The sequence below is a fragment of the Anopheles funestus genome, chromosome 2RL, assembly GCF_943734845.2.
Source record: "Anopheles funestus chromosome 2RL, idAnoFuneDA-416_04, whole genome shotgun sequence".
In the NCBI taxonomy this organism is placed as follows: Eukaryota; Metazoa; Arthropoda; class Insecta; order Diptera; family Culicidae; genus Anopheles; species Anopheles funestus.
In genome coordinates this window covers 24,416,063-24,432,723 of record NC_064598.1, presented here as the reverse complement: position 1 = coordinate 24,432,723, position 16,661 = coordinate 24,416,063, and the positions used below count along the sequence as shown (strand labels likewise).

At 43.0% G+C, this 16,661-nt stretch overlaps 1 protein-coding gene across 2 annotated transcripts in view; it reads right to left on the bottom strand.

The window, feature by feature from the left end:
* Positions 1-779: 779 nt before the first annotated feature.
* Positions 780-16,661, bottom strand: part of LOC125765643 (WSCD family member AGAP003962) — a 43,167-nt gene continuing 27,285 nt past the window's right edge. Inside the window, exons 1-6 of one of the 2 annotated variants that reach the window (XM_049430992.1) lie at positions 4,957-5,862; positions 4,182-4,840; positions 4,010-4,089; positions 2,249-2,420; positions 2,016-2,185; positions 780-1,926 (exon numbers count right to left, since the gene is read on the bottom strand). In XM_049430992.1, the coding sequence (XP_049286949.1) occupies positions 1,771-1,926; positions 2,016-2,185; positions 2,249-2,420; positions 4,010-4,089; positions 4,182-4,824 (1,221 nt within the window). In that variant the 5' untranslated portion in view covers positions 4,825-4,840; positions 4,957-5,862 and the 3' untranslated portion in view covers positions 780-1,770. Of the gene's footprint in view, positions 1,927-2,015; positions 2,186-2,248; positions 2,421-4,009; positions 4,090-4,181; positions 4,841-4,956; positions 5,863-16,661 lie in introns of those variants that run through there. The other variant, XM_049430991.1, reaches the window with a different exon arrangement.

The window sequence follows — 16,661 nt, the reverse complement described above, 5'->3', positions numbered from 1 at the left end:
CGACGTACTGTGAACTGAAGAACTGTTGTACCTTGATCAAATGAACGTAGGTCGTCGCAAATATCCTGACGATTGTCAAAGCCGGAAGGATACGATAGCTGGAGCACGTGATGAGGATGCCGGACTCATGCCCCCACCAGGAAGATGCTCGTCGCACGGACGAACACCCAATTTTTGGTGTCGTTATCGTAGCGGCAGGACGTTTAGTATATAGGGGAGCGTGTCTAGATTGAGTTCAAATCATATATCTACACATACGTTTTCATTGTTCAATTCCATCCATAGGCGAACAAGAAAAAGAGAGACTTGTCGTTCAACTTGTCGTTCAACTTGTCGTTCAACAGATCAGATCGTCTGCTTACCAAACCGTCAACTTATCAGACTGTCTACTTATCAGACCGTCAACTTATCAGATCGTCAACTTATCAGACCTACAACTTATCAGACCTTCAACTTATTAGACCGTCTGCTTACCGAACCGTCAACTTATCAGACTGTCTTTTGATCAGACCGTCAACTTATCAGACCATCAAATAATCACACTGTCAACTTATCAGATCGTCTACTTATCAGACCGTCAACTTATCTGACTGTAAACTTGTCTGACTGTCAACTTATCAGACCGTCCGACCGACCGACCGAAAAACACGGAACCAATTGCGAACCACCATGCACGAAAAATAGTTACTCACGTGAGTGACCGTGAGAGGGGTGGTCCTTATTTCAGACTTTAGCTGATTAGAATGCAATGGGGCGAACACAAAAATTAAAGCACAATACAGGTTTGAACACTTCTAAATAAGTTTATTCCATTTTTACCTCTGGTGTCTACATATAATGCACATTCGTTTACACCTGCCCAATGCTATCATACATCGTGTTAGCTTCCCTTCACACGGCACATCCGGATACTAATCTTTTACATGGCGAGCTTTCTGTTTCTTTTCTTTTTCCACCTCGTCATTATATCATTATCGCCACCATTCCGGGTACGGCGTTGGTTTGCTTCGTGTTGGTGATGGTGAATAGTAAAATTTGCATACATTTTTTTTTATAAGAAACAAAACAAATACTCCTCATGTGCGCCTACATGTATGCTTATGGTTGTAGCTATTGTTCCTAAGTTGTTTCTAAAAGTCTTACCAGTTTCTTATAGCGTCTACAATGTTCGTTCTAAATCGTGTGTTTGTATGTGTTTTGTGTCATATTGGTTACTAAATTAACCTGTCCGTTTAACTGGTTGTTGGTAAATCGTGTTACTTTACTTTGGTTACGTTAAGACATTTTTGGCTCTGATGCACCTGCGTCCACATGGCAAAACAAAAGATCGTTCCCTTGCTGACTAGAATGTTTCGGTAATTACAGTAACAAACAGGATATGGCTGTACAAAAAGGTGAACACAACCTTCTCTTTATCTCTCTTTCTCTCTCTCTTTCTCTTTCTCTCTCTCTCCCTCTATCTCTTCTTTCTATCGCTTTACATCGTTCCGTCTTTTGCTTCAAAACATCGCAAAATGGAAGCTTTCAAATGGTGCCCTTATTGGTGCGGAGAAACTATTTGCACGTTTCATGCTTACTGGTAGCTTTGGTTCGATACTTACAAAATTTAACATACTACTTAAGTTTTATACAATACTTTATGAGCAAAGTAGGCGCGGCCTCTTTCTAGCACTCTTCGCAACGTCGGTTTGTTGAAGAGCTGTTAAATTAACATCTAATGTATGTAGAAGGAAACGAAACCATAAATCACTATTACAGCCTCTGTTGTTTTCAATGTGCGTCATAACGTCCGAGGGCTGCATACACTTCCGCACGCTTTTCGTCAATTGCTGCGTGCATTGCCGGACTGTATGGGTCGAACTGAAGGATGCGCTTTTTGCGCCGGTAAATACCTTCCTTTCGCATCAGCGCGCACGCCAACAGCTCCTGCAGGGTGAAGGAAAAGTAAAACATTTATCATACAAAATTACACAATTATTCAACTAAGCAAAATCGATCGACTGTCTCCCGCTTACCTCATCCGTCGTATAGTTGAGAAATTTCAAAATACTGCGCAATGTTCCTTCGACGTTCTCCACCAGATCGTCGTAGAAGACTAGCTTTACCTCACCGGTGAAATTTTTCGCCCACGACAGATTCGTTTGTTCCCATGCCCAAAGTTTATTTTTTACAAATTGAGTCCAATCTGAAAGCAAGCGGAAAACAATTAGATTAACGAGCTACGGTGTACGCAGTAGTCGCCACTTACATCGACCCTTGGTCCTACGGTAGCGATCAGGCGAGGCAAATCCCACGTGACCACCAGATTGACGATTAAACTCCGCCAGAATGGCCCTTTCTGGATCACGTATCAGTAAAATCGCTTTCGTGTAAGGGGCCCATGCGTGCGGGCCCCATTCGTGCGTTTTGACTACCAATACCTATTCAAAAAAAAAAGGGAAAACAAATACGACGATTACTTTAAGTATCTATTATACATTAAACCGTTTGATATGTTTGGTATGTTTATTTGCGATTGCAAGATTATAAGACATGCAATTTGTTGGAGGAAAATAAAGAATTATAAAATGGGAGATGTTTATGCATATATGTTTTCTATTAACTTAAGAATATTTGTTGATATCGTTGTTTTATTTTGTTCTTTATATTTTATATGTTGTGAAAACCGTTCTGATGTTAAAAATGACGAAAAAAAAATCCCGCGATATTACAAATGTATAATTTGTTACTTTGTATGAACTTTCTTTTATCAATACGGCCAGGCCGTTCTATCTGAATAAAAAAGAGCTTTCTTGTTTTATTGTTTTGTGTAATTAATTGATTTTAAATTTGTGTTTGTTTTAGTGTGTGCGTCTTCTATTTTTGTAATTTTTTATTTACGGTGTGTTTATTACATTTTTTTAAACTTTTGTTTAAAATATTTCCTCGAAGAAAATATTTATAGTTTTCAAACAAGAGATTATTTTATGATTAAACAATTATACTGTGTGTACGTATTGTTTCACCGTTCCACCTGTAACAAGGACTGAGTAAAAACTGAGTAAAAACTGAGTAAAAACTATCGTTACTTTGACCTACAAATGATACATTGTTCAATTTTAGTACATTTTAGTACACACGTGTTGCAAGACTAATTCACTACAAAAGAACGACAAGTGCCGTTCTATCTGAATAAAAAAAGAGCTTTCTTATTTTATTGTTTTGTGTAATTAATTGATTTTAAGTTTGTGTTTGTTTTAGTGTGTGCGTCTTCTATTTTTGTAATTTTTTATTTACGGTGTGTTTATTTTATATCCTCGAAGAAAATATTTATAGTTTTCAAACAAAAGATTATTTAATGCTTAAACAATTATACTGTGTGTACGTATTGTTTCACCATTTCACCTGTAACAAGGACTGAGTAAAAACTGAGTAAAAACTATCGTTACTTTGACCTACAAATGATACATTGTTCAATTTTAGTACATTTTAGTACACACGTGTTGCAAGACTAATTCACTACAAAAGAACGACAAGTGCCGTTCTATCTGAATAAAAAAAGAGCTTTCTTGTTTTATTGTTTTGTGTAATTAATTGATTTTAAGTTTGTGTTTGTTTAAGTGTGTGCGTCTTCTATTTTTGTAATTTTTTATTAACGGTGTGTTTATTACATTTTTTTAAACTTTTGTTTAAAATATTTCCTCGAAGAAAATATTTATAGTTTTCAAACAAAAGATTATTTAATGCTTAAACAATTATACTGTGTGTACGTATTGTTTCACCGTTCGACCTGTAACAAGGACTGAGTAAAAACTGAGTAAAAACTATCGTTACTTTGACCTACAAATGATACATTGTTCAATATTAGTACATTTTAGTACACACGTGTTGCAAGACTAATTCACTACAAAAGAACGACAAGTGGTTTATGAGAGTCGCACTTTTACAGATTTGCTATTGATGGTATCGTTTTATCCCGAGCCAAATTCTCAACCCTTGTGCCTTGTGGATTTGGCACTCAAACACTTACCGACGTGTTGGCGACACTTTCCGCCGGGAAACCACTTTTCAGCAGCCCATAGTCTTTGTACACGCTACCGGTTAGAATGCCTTTTTGTGGGGGAAAAAAAACAATGGAAAGTGTACAGACGTTAGGCAATTATTGTCCCTTTACACAATGGTTCGGCAACACCATCGCTTACCGGTCGCTTGCTGTAGCAGATAGCGCAGCCAGGTATTACCACTGCCCGGGAATGACACGAGCGCCGTCAGTTCCGGTTTCGAGTGTTGTGCCTTCGCGTGCCACGCCACACCACCACCATTTCTTACGCTATCACTATCCACTAGCTTACCATTACTAGATGTGTCGCTGTTAGGCCGTACCGGATGCGAGGAACTGCCCAGGCTACCGGGACCGGACGCGACGACCGATGGACCATCAGCGGCTGTGCCATCGTTCGCCTGTCCCGTCTGTACCGTGTGGCCGGTTGCTGAGTGTAGGTTCTGGTTGTTGCCGCTGCTACCACTGCCACGGTAGCTGTACACGCTGAACTTCTTCACAAAGTGGCCCGGGAAGGTTTGCAGCAGCTTGGGTGGTTTGCGTGGCGCACGGACCGGTGCGTCGAGATAGTGCAGCTCGGTGCACCACTGCAACGGTGGCTTCTTGCTCATCAGGCCGAGGTCCCGGTTGCGGACCGTTTCGAACTCGCCGTAGCCGCGCGGACCGTGTACGCCACGCTTCTGCTGCGGTCCCTGCAGGCTAACGAACGATAGGAACAGTATGCCGCCGACGTACACCAGTATGGTGCCGGCCACCCCAAACAGTCGCCAGCCGCGCAGTGCCATGGCCGCATTATCGCATCTGAAACGAACGAAACGAAGAATGGGGATGGTGGTGAGACAAGCGGGATGGCCACGTACAAGCTTGGCGCACCATTCCGGTAATCGAGGTTATAAAGTTAATTTATTTTAACTCACGAAGCGTACGATTCGATCGAAAGCTGAACGCGATTACTTGCAAGTAGTACTATGTGGTTTTATCGTTTTGTTTTTATTGGGTTTTTTTTCATCATGCGACCCAAAAACACAACACGTGGCACCATCAAGATCGAGATACTATCGGTGTAGACCATCCATATGTGAACTATCCACAAACTCATTTCGTTCGAAATGGGAAGTTCCAAGATTCACGATGGAAGTTTTCTTCAGTCTGGACGGCTTAGGTCGCTTCAAGGACAGAGGACAAAACAAAAGACAGAAGAAGACCATCACATGTTAAGCTCCACACTGTACACTCAGTAGCTCAATAATCAAAAGAGTTGAGTTGACTTCTTGGCGAATGACATTGGTTCGTGTGTTTAGGCGTCATCTTCGGGATAGTGTCATTTATCACACCAGTTCACATGTTAGCAAAGGTTCCAAGGTACGAAACATTTTAATGATATACGTACTCGATGGCTTGAGGGTGTTAAAAATGTGTTGGCATCGATTTCATACTGCAACGCCACTGCTCAATGCAACAAAAAACGAATACGAAAACAACACGGCCAGACCAGTGGCGTAGCTAGGCTGCGTAGCGACGGGTAAGAGCGAGTGAGGTCATTATCGCTCTATCGAGAGGGTAATTATTATTGGCGTAAACGGATGTGACGAGAGTCACTAAGTAGATTTGTTATCGGCTGTAATTATGAACAATAGGTTCGAGCGTGTCAGTCCACGGTCGGTATTGGAAGTTTAATGGTTCCGCCCAGCTGCACGTGTTGTTTACCAACTTTAGTATGGTTGCAATATTTTTTTTATTTACGCACCATGACGTACTTTAATAATTTCATTAAAATTAAACGAGAATCAGATGTGCGAAGGCGTGGTGAAAGATTGCTTTAACATACTTTGGTACATACAACACATTCGTACCAACTACGAATTTGATATTGTTGAGCGTTGTAACATTGTCGATAAAGCATGGTGCGTCTTGATAAATTTGTATAACAAACTTTTAACTTCGGTTTAACGGCTCACTTTAAAATTAGTACTTTAATAATTACTATTAAAATTAGTACTTAAGTGAAGGCTAGATTTATAGTGTCTTTATGATAGATAGACTCTGAGCCTGTCGTTGAAGATATTTTTGAGGATGAGTTTAATTTTTATCATAAGCTATTGAACGTTTACCAAAAATGATCAACTATGTTATAGACTTGAAAAAAACTTAATTGAATTTAATATTTTTTTTAAAGAGAACTGACCAGTCTCGTTTCAAGTTTAGTTTTATTAGGTGCATAAATAATTCTGGTATTTTTTTTTTTGGTTTTCCAGAAAAATGTCCACTCAAATTTGGACAGCTCTCACATAGGCCAGTTGAGAGAAACAACTCAGCTGAGTTCGTGTGTGGAACCAACTATGCTTGCCAGATGAGTTTGTCATGTCACTAGAATGATACTAGGCCAACCAATTGTTAAAGTATTTTTGATCAGCACAAGACCTGTTGCGTCCAGCAACAAAGATTGCGTCCAGCAATCACGGATTTCTTTCCCTAAATATTTACTCGCGACACGCAGTTTTCTTTAACTATACTCTATATTGCACACGTGTATTTTGTGTGTTAGTGTGTGGATTGTGTGTGGTGAATTGGTATGGTGTTAAAAAAACCTCTGCTTGTTCTCTGAGTCGCTAGGGAAAGAGCCCTGGCGCCAGCTTCGGTGGGCTTTTATTCAGCGGCACTCATCTCGCTCAGCCGAATGTCCTCGCTGAGCCGAAGCTCCTCACTCAGCCGAAACCGCTATCTAGCGTCATCTAGCGGGAACGCGACGTGGCAGTGAAAGTTCAATTGAACCGTTTTGCAGAACACTGGGCCCCGGTGTTTTGAGCTGTCAAAACACCATCTCGTGGTTCAATGTCAATAACAGCGATCTTCACTGCCGGCCGCTCTAGAACCTTTCCGCTAGCGAGTTTCACGTGCACTTGCCTAATTTCTCCGTCCTTCGATGGTACTGTCCGTACTACGCGTCCCTTTGGCCAGCATCCACGCGGGAGGTTGTCGTCGACAACCAGCACCAGATCATCTTCCTTCAAAGCCCGCTTCGTCTGGAACCACTTGCTTCGTCTGGTTAGCGTTGGCAAGTATGAGGTGACCCATTTTCGCCAAAAAACATTTGCGTACGCTTGAGATGTCCTCCAGTTGTTTCGCAGGCAGGCCGCCGAGTCATCTAAGCTGCTAAGGGGTTTCGTCCCAGCTGATGAGCCTAGAATAAAGTGGTTGGGTGTCAATGGCGCTTCGTCTTCACTTTCTACGGGAACTTGCGTGAGCGGCCTTGAGTTTACTATCAACTCCACTTCCATCAGCCAGTTCGCGAACACCGCATCTGTTGGCGCACGTGCAAACCGCATGTTGTTCAAAGTGCGCTTCACCGTTTGCACCAGTCTCTCCCATGCCCCGCCAAAGTGTGGAGCAGCCGGCGGATTAAACTTCCATATCGTGTCTGGAAGGTGCATCGCTTCAACCAACTCGTGGGTGTTGACTTCTGCAATAGCTTCTTTCAATTCGCGATTTGCTCCTACGAAGTTGGTGCCCCGGTCCGAGTAAATCTCCAACGGCGTACCGCGACGAGCGATGAAGTTCCTCAGCGCGAGGATGCAAGAGCTGGTTGACAAACTTGTTGCCACTTCAATGTGGATCGCCCGGATGGTCAAACACGTGAATAGTACTCCCCAGCGCTTCTCCTGCCTCCGTCCGACAGCAACAAGGAACGGACCGAAATAATCGATCCCAACGAATGAGAACGGTCTGCAGAATGGAGAAAGACGCGCTGCGGGAAGTTCACTCATTGTGGGTGCCGTAGGTGTAGCGTCACGGATTTTGCACGTCATACAGTTGTTCCGTACCCGATGACAAGCGCGCCTCAAGGCCGGAATGTCGAACTTTTGCCGGACTTCGTTCATTACGGTTTGATGATTTGCATGTTGGTAGCGTCGGTGGTAATCATCAATTATCAGGTCGGTGAGGTGGCCAGTTTTTGGTAAGATGACAGGTCGTTTCATGTCATCGCTGATGTGCTGGCAAGCGTCGATGCGTCCGTGTAGCCGTATGACGCCGTACGTGTCCAGGTAGGGGCTTCGCCTAAAAAGAGTGCTACTTTTTTTAAGATTTATTCTGTTTCTTTTAGTATCCGCCTGCCCCTCCTGAAGGATCCTATACTCATCTGGGTACTCTTGACGCTGTACTTGTATCCAAAGTGTGCGTTCGGCTTGTTGCAACTCCAAATGAGTTAACGGTCCCAGGATGCGCGAAGCTTTTGGTTGGCGCGCGTTGTTAATAAAGCGCCAAACATACGCAGCTGCTCGTTGCAATTTTCGCCATCGCGAAAATCGGTCGATGGCTATTAGCGGTTGTGTTAGATGGTGCACTGTGACGGTTTGACGCATTTCTTCTTCCGTGGTACGGACATTTAACGACGGCATGTCCCATTCATCTTCGGGTTTCCGTAAAAAATCAGGGCCGTTAAACCACTTGATAAATGTGGTGTGTGGGTCAAGGTTTGACCACTTAGTGCCCTCATCGGCGACGTTGAAAAGTGTAGGCACCCAATGCCATTCATTCATGGTGGAGTTTTCCAGTATCTCTCCTACCCTATGAGCTACGTATGTGCTGTAGCGTCTGTGATCGGAATTGATCCAACATAAGACATCTTTTGAATCTGTCCACAGGAATCGGCGTTGAATTGGTATTCGGTGTGCCTTTTCAATAGTTTTAGCTAGACGTATCCCTAAAACTGCCGCTTGTAGCTCCAATCGGGGAATGGAGATGTATTTCAATGGCGCTACTCTAGTTTTACCACCGATCAACGCTACCTCGTGTTGCCCGTTCGACTCGATCCGAAAATATGCCACTGCAGCATATCCATCTTTACCAGCATCGACGAATATATGTAATTCAGTTTTACAACTGTTAAGGTCGATGGCGAGGCGGTAGCATCTTGGCACTGAAAGCTTTTGAAGCTCAGGTAGGCATGCGAGCCATTTCTTCCACTTGTCTTCCAAGTTGGTTGGAATTTTCTCATCCCATCCAGTGCCGGCGCGCCACACTTCCTGAAGAAGTACTTTGAGGAACAACATGAAAGCTGCGATTAAGCCAAGCGGGTCGAAAATGGTCATAAGAACGCTCAAAAGTTGCCGCTTAGTAGGTGTTATTTTTCCCTCTAGGACCTCTTGTGCTTTATTCGGCAATTTAAATTGGAAGGTGTCACTATTAGCATCCCACCACATGCCGAGTACTTTTTGGGTTGCAGTCGAATGGTCTAGCATCATCTCTTTCAAGCGGTTCCCGTTGTCCCCGACGACCCGTAAAACTTCATTTTTGTTCGCCATCCAGTTGTGCAGTTTAAAGCCGCCTTGCAAATGGATAAAGGTTACTTCTTTCGCTAACCTTATCGCTTCTTCTAGTGTTTCTACACTAGTCAACATATCGTCAACATAATGGTCTGACTTTATGCATTCTGCTGCTTGCGGAAATTGCTCGGCGTATCTATCAGCGTTAGCATTTTTAACAAATTGTGCGCAGCTTGGCGAACAAGCTGCCCCGAAAGTCATTCGCATCATGACGTATTCATCTGGTTCTTTCTGTGTTGCATCGTTTCTCCACAGGAACCTTTGGCTGTTTTGGTCTTCTTTATTAATCAGGACCTGATGGTACATCTCCTGAATGTCCGCTGCCATAGCGACTTTGAATTCTCTAAAACGGCATAATACGGACGTTAATGGTGCTAATAAATCGGGACCGGTTAGTAGCATTGAGTTCAGTGACACTCCATTTACTGATGCTGCTGCGTCCCATACTATACGCACTTTGCCCGGTTTATTAGGATTAATTACCGGGAAAATAGGTAAGTACCACTTTCGAGGATGTGCTGCCTTTATCTCGTGATCGGTAAGTTTTCTTACATAACCCTTCGCTACGTGATCGGCTAATATCTGGTTCATTTTCAATCGGATGTGAGTCTCCTTTTCCATTCGTCGTTCTAAACAGGTTAGTCGTTTCATTGCCATTGAGCGGTTGTTAGGTAATGTTACATCATCGTAGCGCCATAACAGCGCGGTAGTATATATATTATTAACAAGTTTTGTTTTTTGCTCTAGGATCATCATTGCTCGCTCTTCATTTTTGGAATGGGTACTCACGTGTTGTTTGTTATACGGATCATCCAGTGCGAACCCTCCTTTAAGTGCGGCATCAATCTTCGTATCGATATTTTGGCAATCGCATAGTTCAATGCAGTGGGTGGCTACTACTTTTGCTGTTTTTGAAGCTACCTGTGAAGAAATACATCCTGAAACTGTCCATCCCAGGCGGGTCTTTGTGGCTATGGGCTCATTTACAGATCCTTCGACAGTTTTTAGCGGCACGGTTATGTGGTAATTATTCATACCTATCAGCAGTCTTGGTGGTGTCTCTCGGTACAACGCTAGCGGTATTGATGACAGATGTTTGTAGTTTGCTCGTAGTTCCTTTTGCTCAACACGCTGCGCCGGCAAACCCAATCGATGTACGGTCCGCACATCTATCTCGTACACGTGGTCGTTACTCTTAAGTCCCGATATCCCAATACTCACATCCATTGATTTGTTTTCATAGCGATGTTGACCACCGGTCCACTTCAGGCAAAGTGGTTTCAGGATTCCTGACGCACCAAGCTCTTCCATCAGCGAGTGTTCCATTAGTGATACAGACGCGCCTTCGTCCAGTAGCGCGACGGTTTGTATTCTTTTATCTCCTGCATGTAATACGACCGGTACATGCCTGAGGAGTACGTCACTTGCTGCTGTGGTAGAATGGGAGAAATTATTAATTGCTTTACCTGGAGCCGAAGCGGGGTTATGCAACGTTGGATGGTGTTTCGCTGTACAATTGTCCTTTCCACAGACACGGGCTTCTCGACAGAGATTTCGATGCTTTTTTAAGCAGTGCTTACACCACGATTTCTGTCGTACCAGGTTCCACCTCTCAGATACACTCATACCATTGTATGCGGCACACTCAGCTGGGTGTCTGCATCCTTGTTCACATGCGCATCGCTGATCTGGTTTCGGGCCGGCAGACTGTTCCACGTGCATGTTGACATGCTTTCGATGTTCGGTGCTGGGTGAGGGGTGCGTTACGAGCAGTGCCGCCTTTTTAATTGTCTGCAACCATTTTCCAAAATCCTGCAACGTGTTTTGTGAGGTAGTTACACGATGTATGCCCCACTGCAAACGAACAAAGGGAGGAAGTCGATCGACTAGTTCCTGCATCAAAGGTCCATCGAATCGGTTTTCCACTTCACTTGACCTGAGCGTTGCGCAGATTTCTTCCACCGAAATAGCGAAATCGACTAGCGTGTCCAACTTATCGCCCTTCGGAGGTGCTTGACGACGTATCTGCTCCAAAAGAGTTCCAACGACGATCTCTGGCCGACCGAACATCGATCTTAGGGTTTCCATCACTTCTTTGAGGTTATCCGATTTGCGAAGACGACACTGAACGGCCTTCAATGCCTTTCCCTTTAATGCTTGCTGAAGGCGTATGGTATTCTCTCCATCGGAAAATCCACAAAGTCGCGTAGTTTCGTTAAAACTCGCTTCAAACATCGACCACTCGTCTGGATTGCCAGAAAAATACGGCAATTTCCCTTTTACAGCTTGACGGGTTGCAACTTGGCTTCTACTAAGTTCATGAAAATCATTTTCACCGAACTCAGAATAAGGTTGCCGACCACTGGAAACACGTGCTTCGGCGCCATTGCTTCGCTCCATGCGCTGAACAAAGTTGCCTAGAACTGCTTCAAGCCGCTCTACGATGTTAGGTTCCTCTCTTCGCTGCACGCGGCTCGTCCCAAGTTCTTCCATCAGCTTATGGAAGCAGCGGCTAATTTCGTCAAGCGTATTAGCGTTCGGGGCGCTTGACTTAGCCACATGGTTCGGTGATGACGTGGCGACTACCGGTCTCATTCTGGCAGGGGGCTCCTCACCTTGGCCGGGTGCTTCATCATCGAGCGTCACTGCTGCGGGTTGAGCAAAATACATGGACGGCGTGTCGAACGTACAATCGTCGAATCCCTGTCTGCCTACCGGCGGTGTGCCAGGCACGCACAACTGGCATGTCCACTCACGGCTGTGAACGGATTCGTCCTCGTTAACACACGCGAGATGATAATATCGGCAGCATCTATCACATGCGACGGCATCATCTAGATTTGCACCGTTGCAAATGCTACACACTTGTTCCATTTTTTAAATCACTTGCGAAACACTGCACTCGCGAACTTTCTTCGTTGGAGTCCTTCCGATAAAGATAGCGTGTTTTCGATGTCCTATCGAAAACGTAGCACGCGGTCACGCGGAGAGAGCGTACACAGGATTTATAACACTGGAGAAAAGGTTTTTTTAAATTGTTGCGTCCAGCAACAAAGATTGCGTCCAGCAATCACGGATTTCTTTCCCTAAATATTTACTCGCGACACGCAGTTTTCTTTAACTATACTCTATATTGCACACGTGTATTTTGTGTGTTAGTGTGTGGATTGTGTGTGGTGAATTGGTATGGTGTTAAAAAAACCTCTGCTTGTTCTCTGAGTCGCTAGGGAAAGAGCCCTGGCGCCAGCTTCGGTGGGCTTTTATTCAGCGGCACTCATCTCGCTCAGCCGAATGTCCTCGCTGAGCCGAAGCTCCTCACTCAGCCGAAACCGCTATCTAGCGTCATCTAGCGGGAACGCGACGTGGCAGTGAAAGTTCAATTGAACCGTTTTGCAGAACAAGACCATTATTCGCTTTTAGTGTGTTATAAGTAAGTAAATAATTTTATTTATGTACATTTTAGTTTTGATTTTCTAAAGAGACTTTGTTCAGAAGTGTTCTATAACAGTGATAGCCTAGTTCTTTTGTCAGACAATGCTCTTCAATAGCATTTGAGTTGAGGACTAATGACTTCCTTAGTAACTAAGTCCGTGTAAGTAGGTGGTGTCTACCTAATAAATGCGATATTTCATTACTAAGAGTTACAAGTATAATTCGGTCAGATATCAGGTGGGATTAAATAACAACAGGACACTCTCCGTGCAACAGGGACTGACATTCTAGCTTCTTAAAAAAAAAGAAGTTTAATGAGCAAGTCTTGCAAGGACTTGCAGAATTTCAATCGTGAGCTATTTATATTTTCCAGTTGGTTTATGGAAAACGCTTGTGATGAAAAGTATTTGCACTTTTGATTACTCCTTGCTACACTATTGATGACTAAGTCACCACTAAAAATGTCTTAAAATGTACCAACAAATATTGACAATTGTTCGTCTGATTTATCTTTTCATTAGTGATTTATTTGCTTAAGTATAGCTAACAATAACAATGTCTCGTCATCCAATGCAGATGTACCATAAATTCGGTTTTAATAAAAATAAGTGAATTGGTTGCAGATGACTATTATTCATCAAATTATACTAAAGTTATACAACCAGTGTACCTATCTGTCCTACATCTATATTCTTACGAAATAGTAAACACTTAGTTCTGCATACATTCGTTGTAGCTGTACGTAAACTTGCAACACATTTTACGGTTACACCACAGACTATGCAAATTTATTTCAACAATGCATCTAACTGGTGCCTGTCATCCGTACCATTACCAACTGGTGTTGGCCGTATAGCCCATTTGCCAGGAGCTTTTGGTACGAGGGAACTTTGGTTCATAAAAGTGAACCCTCAACCAAACCTTTCCCATTTAACGATGTCACCCGAGTGTTTTTTGTTCGGTAAGAAATTTCCTCATTATTACCAGTTGTCTCGCATACAACATGTTCTCGACGCTAGACGTCGTAAAGTGAAGTTGGTTTTGATTTTATCCCACAGCAGTAGGTCGGTGCTGGAATGGGTACTTAAGCTTTTTGAGTTACTTGGCGGCTGCGTTTAAGCACATTTTATCACCTCCAATGTTGGTGAACAATGCTTCAATTACGGTAATCAGTCTCGAAGGGTGATAGAAAGTGCGGCATTTATTTGCATTGTTTTCAAAAGAAAGCTTTATTTTCGCAATCAATAATTTATATCCATACTTGCTTTCGTTGAAAGATTTGTTAAGTATTACTAATTACGATTCAATGCCATCAACTCCCGCTTTGCTATACTTGATTCGTTCTATCGGATGCCAACGGTCATTAAATAATCGAATCCAAATCATCAATCTCTCCACACCTACGGCACAACGATCCCATCGCAAAACTTCGCCAACTATCGTGCTTTTGCGTCCTACAGATTGGACAATAATTTGTTGATCGATTTTTGGAAATGTGAACGTTTGTTATGGTGGTATAAAATCTTCCCAAAGTGCAACCATATGTCCCGGATCGTGGTGTGATCCTGTCCATCTGTTCATTGCCAGCGTTAGGCAGCCGATGGGCAAATCCGTGTGCTGCGTTTCCACAGTTTCACGTATCGCAAATGCCGTCGACGACAGTGTCTATCATTGGTTTCATGCTGACATTCAGCGGGTGCTTAAGTGTACCGTTTAATAGCTATTTCCAGCCCCAAAAAAGACTATATCAGATACCCGAGGGTTGATGGTACTGGTACCGGACGGTGAAAGCATATCCTTCGAAGTCTTCGACTCACTCGATCCATGCGGGGAACTCTCTTTCTTTTTCTCTCTCTTTCTCTCTCTCTCTCTCTCTCTCTCTTTTCCCCATCTCTCTTTCGGGGTCACCATTTTGCATCAATATTGCGCTGCAGGGTATTGCTTTTATTAGCATTTTTGCAGAGGATTATAATGAACTGGCGCAAGGACGTAGGCAGATTGGTTGAATGTGAATGAGAAAAGAATCAGCCAGGGTTAGAGCCGGGATCAATGAGCTGTGATGCTGCTTCCCTTTTTGGTTTGTTGTGTCACCAACTTCACTTTATTCGCATTGCCCAGGGCTTTCAAAACCCAGCGTTTCTATTGTGTTGCGAAACTTTCTTAGGGTTGTTCAGCGTGCAGCGTTTGTGTATGGCACGAAAGATCCCTTCGGCACGTAAACGAGCGAACGTTAGGCCGTGTTGCTGTTGTTTGTTGTTTGGTGTTTCGTTCCTGACCAAGTGCTGTTTACATTTCTCGAAGCATCGTCTTGTTTCACTTCAGTTTGCCACACGTTTGTAACGCGTTACCACACATGGTGAGAAGATTCATCACGTTAGAAAACACTCGAATGCACTCGCTGGTCAGGAAAATAAGATGTGTTTGCATGGTGAAAGTTTTAACGCACTGAAAGCATCTTCATCTTTGGCAAATTTTGGGTCAAGAGCAGTGGAAGTACTAAATTTACGATCTTTGTTGTTGACTTTCGTTTCAATGAAGTTTTGGATGAAGTTAGGTTTGCAGCTGGAGAAAGAACTTGACATAAATTTCAATTACTTTTAAGTGCGTCAGTGTAGAGACTCTTAATTTTAACTAATGTAATAGTTCTCGGAATCTCGGAACCTCCAAACCCATCCACAATACAGTATAATATTTTTCATTTTACTTGTCTATCTTCTTGGGCTCCCGGACATTAGATCACTATTAAGTATAAGCTCATATTTGTTATTAGTCTTAACCAATCTGTATGTTTGTTATCTGTAATGATGTTTTTTTGCTGAATAATTCAAATCTATCTTCTCTCTTCTTGGCTTTTAACGACCTTACAAGGTCACGCCGGCCATTTCTGGCTTACTAGACTTATTATTTTTACCACGTAGCCGGATAGTCAGTCCTTGCTACGGGGGGACGGTCCGGATGGGATTTGAACCCGGTCCGGCCGTGTGGACTGGCGCCGTTTATCACATGCACCATCGGGCCGCCCCGGATAATTCAAATAAAGTTTTTTTTTTACACTTCAGGAATGCTGTACCCATTCAAATTTAGTAGAAATTGTCAAATCCATAGCAGAGGAAAAATTTAAATGAAAAAAACCCAGTAACGTATCATGAATTCAAAAGTACTAGGCGCCTCCATCGATTCTCAGTTTGATCAATAATTAAAAATTAATTTTTCATTGCTAGGTTTTAAATTTATCTCGGATATATTGATAGTTTTGTTTCTTCGATACAATTATAGTAATGTAATGTGAAAAATAATCCATTTCACAATAAACTGATTAATCTTCCGCGCGGCCATCTTTCAAGCTGAAACCTTCTACCGTACATTGCTAATTAATTGAATCATCTCGTTTGTTAAGATACAGCCGAAACCGATCCTATTACATTACGTTCATACGTGGCAATCGCTCGTTTGTTTGGCGGTAGGGACATATTCGCAGAAAACCCAATTACCACCAACTACTTAAAACTCAAAACCCCACAACCCATCACTACCTGGTTTTAGTATGCAAAAGTAGGAAAGTACGTTGGTATGAAAACTAGTCAATTTACTACTGTCGTATGCTCTTATGAGCCAAACAACTTAAAGCGTTCGAGTGTATGTGCGATGTTTAATTCCAATGAATGGCTTCCAAATTCCAAGTTCGATACCGTGTGCACCTTTCTGCCCCACACCAAATGGATAGAAATTTTGATCGCCATCCTTCCCATGCGGCTGCCAAGGCTGTCAAGGATGGGTTGAAGTTTGGGATTACGAAAATCGTTGACGAAGGGAATTGAGGTGCCGATTCGCATTGTGATTTGGTTTTTTGTTTTGCCACACACACG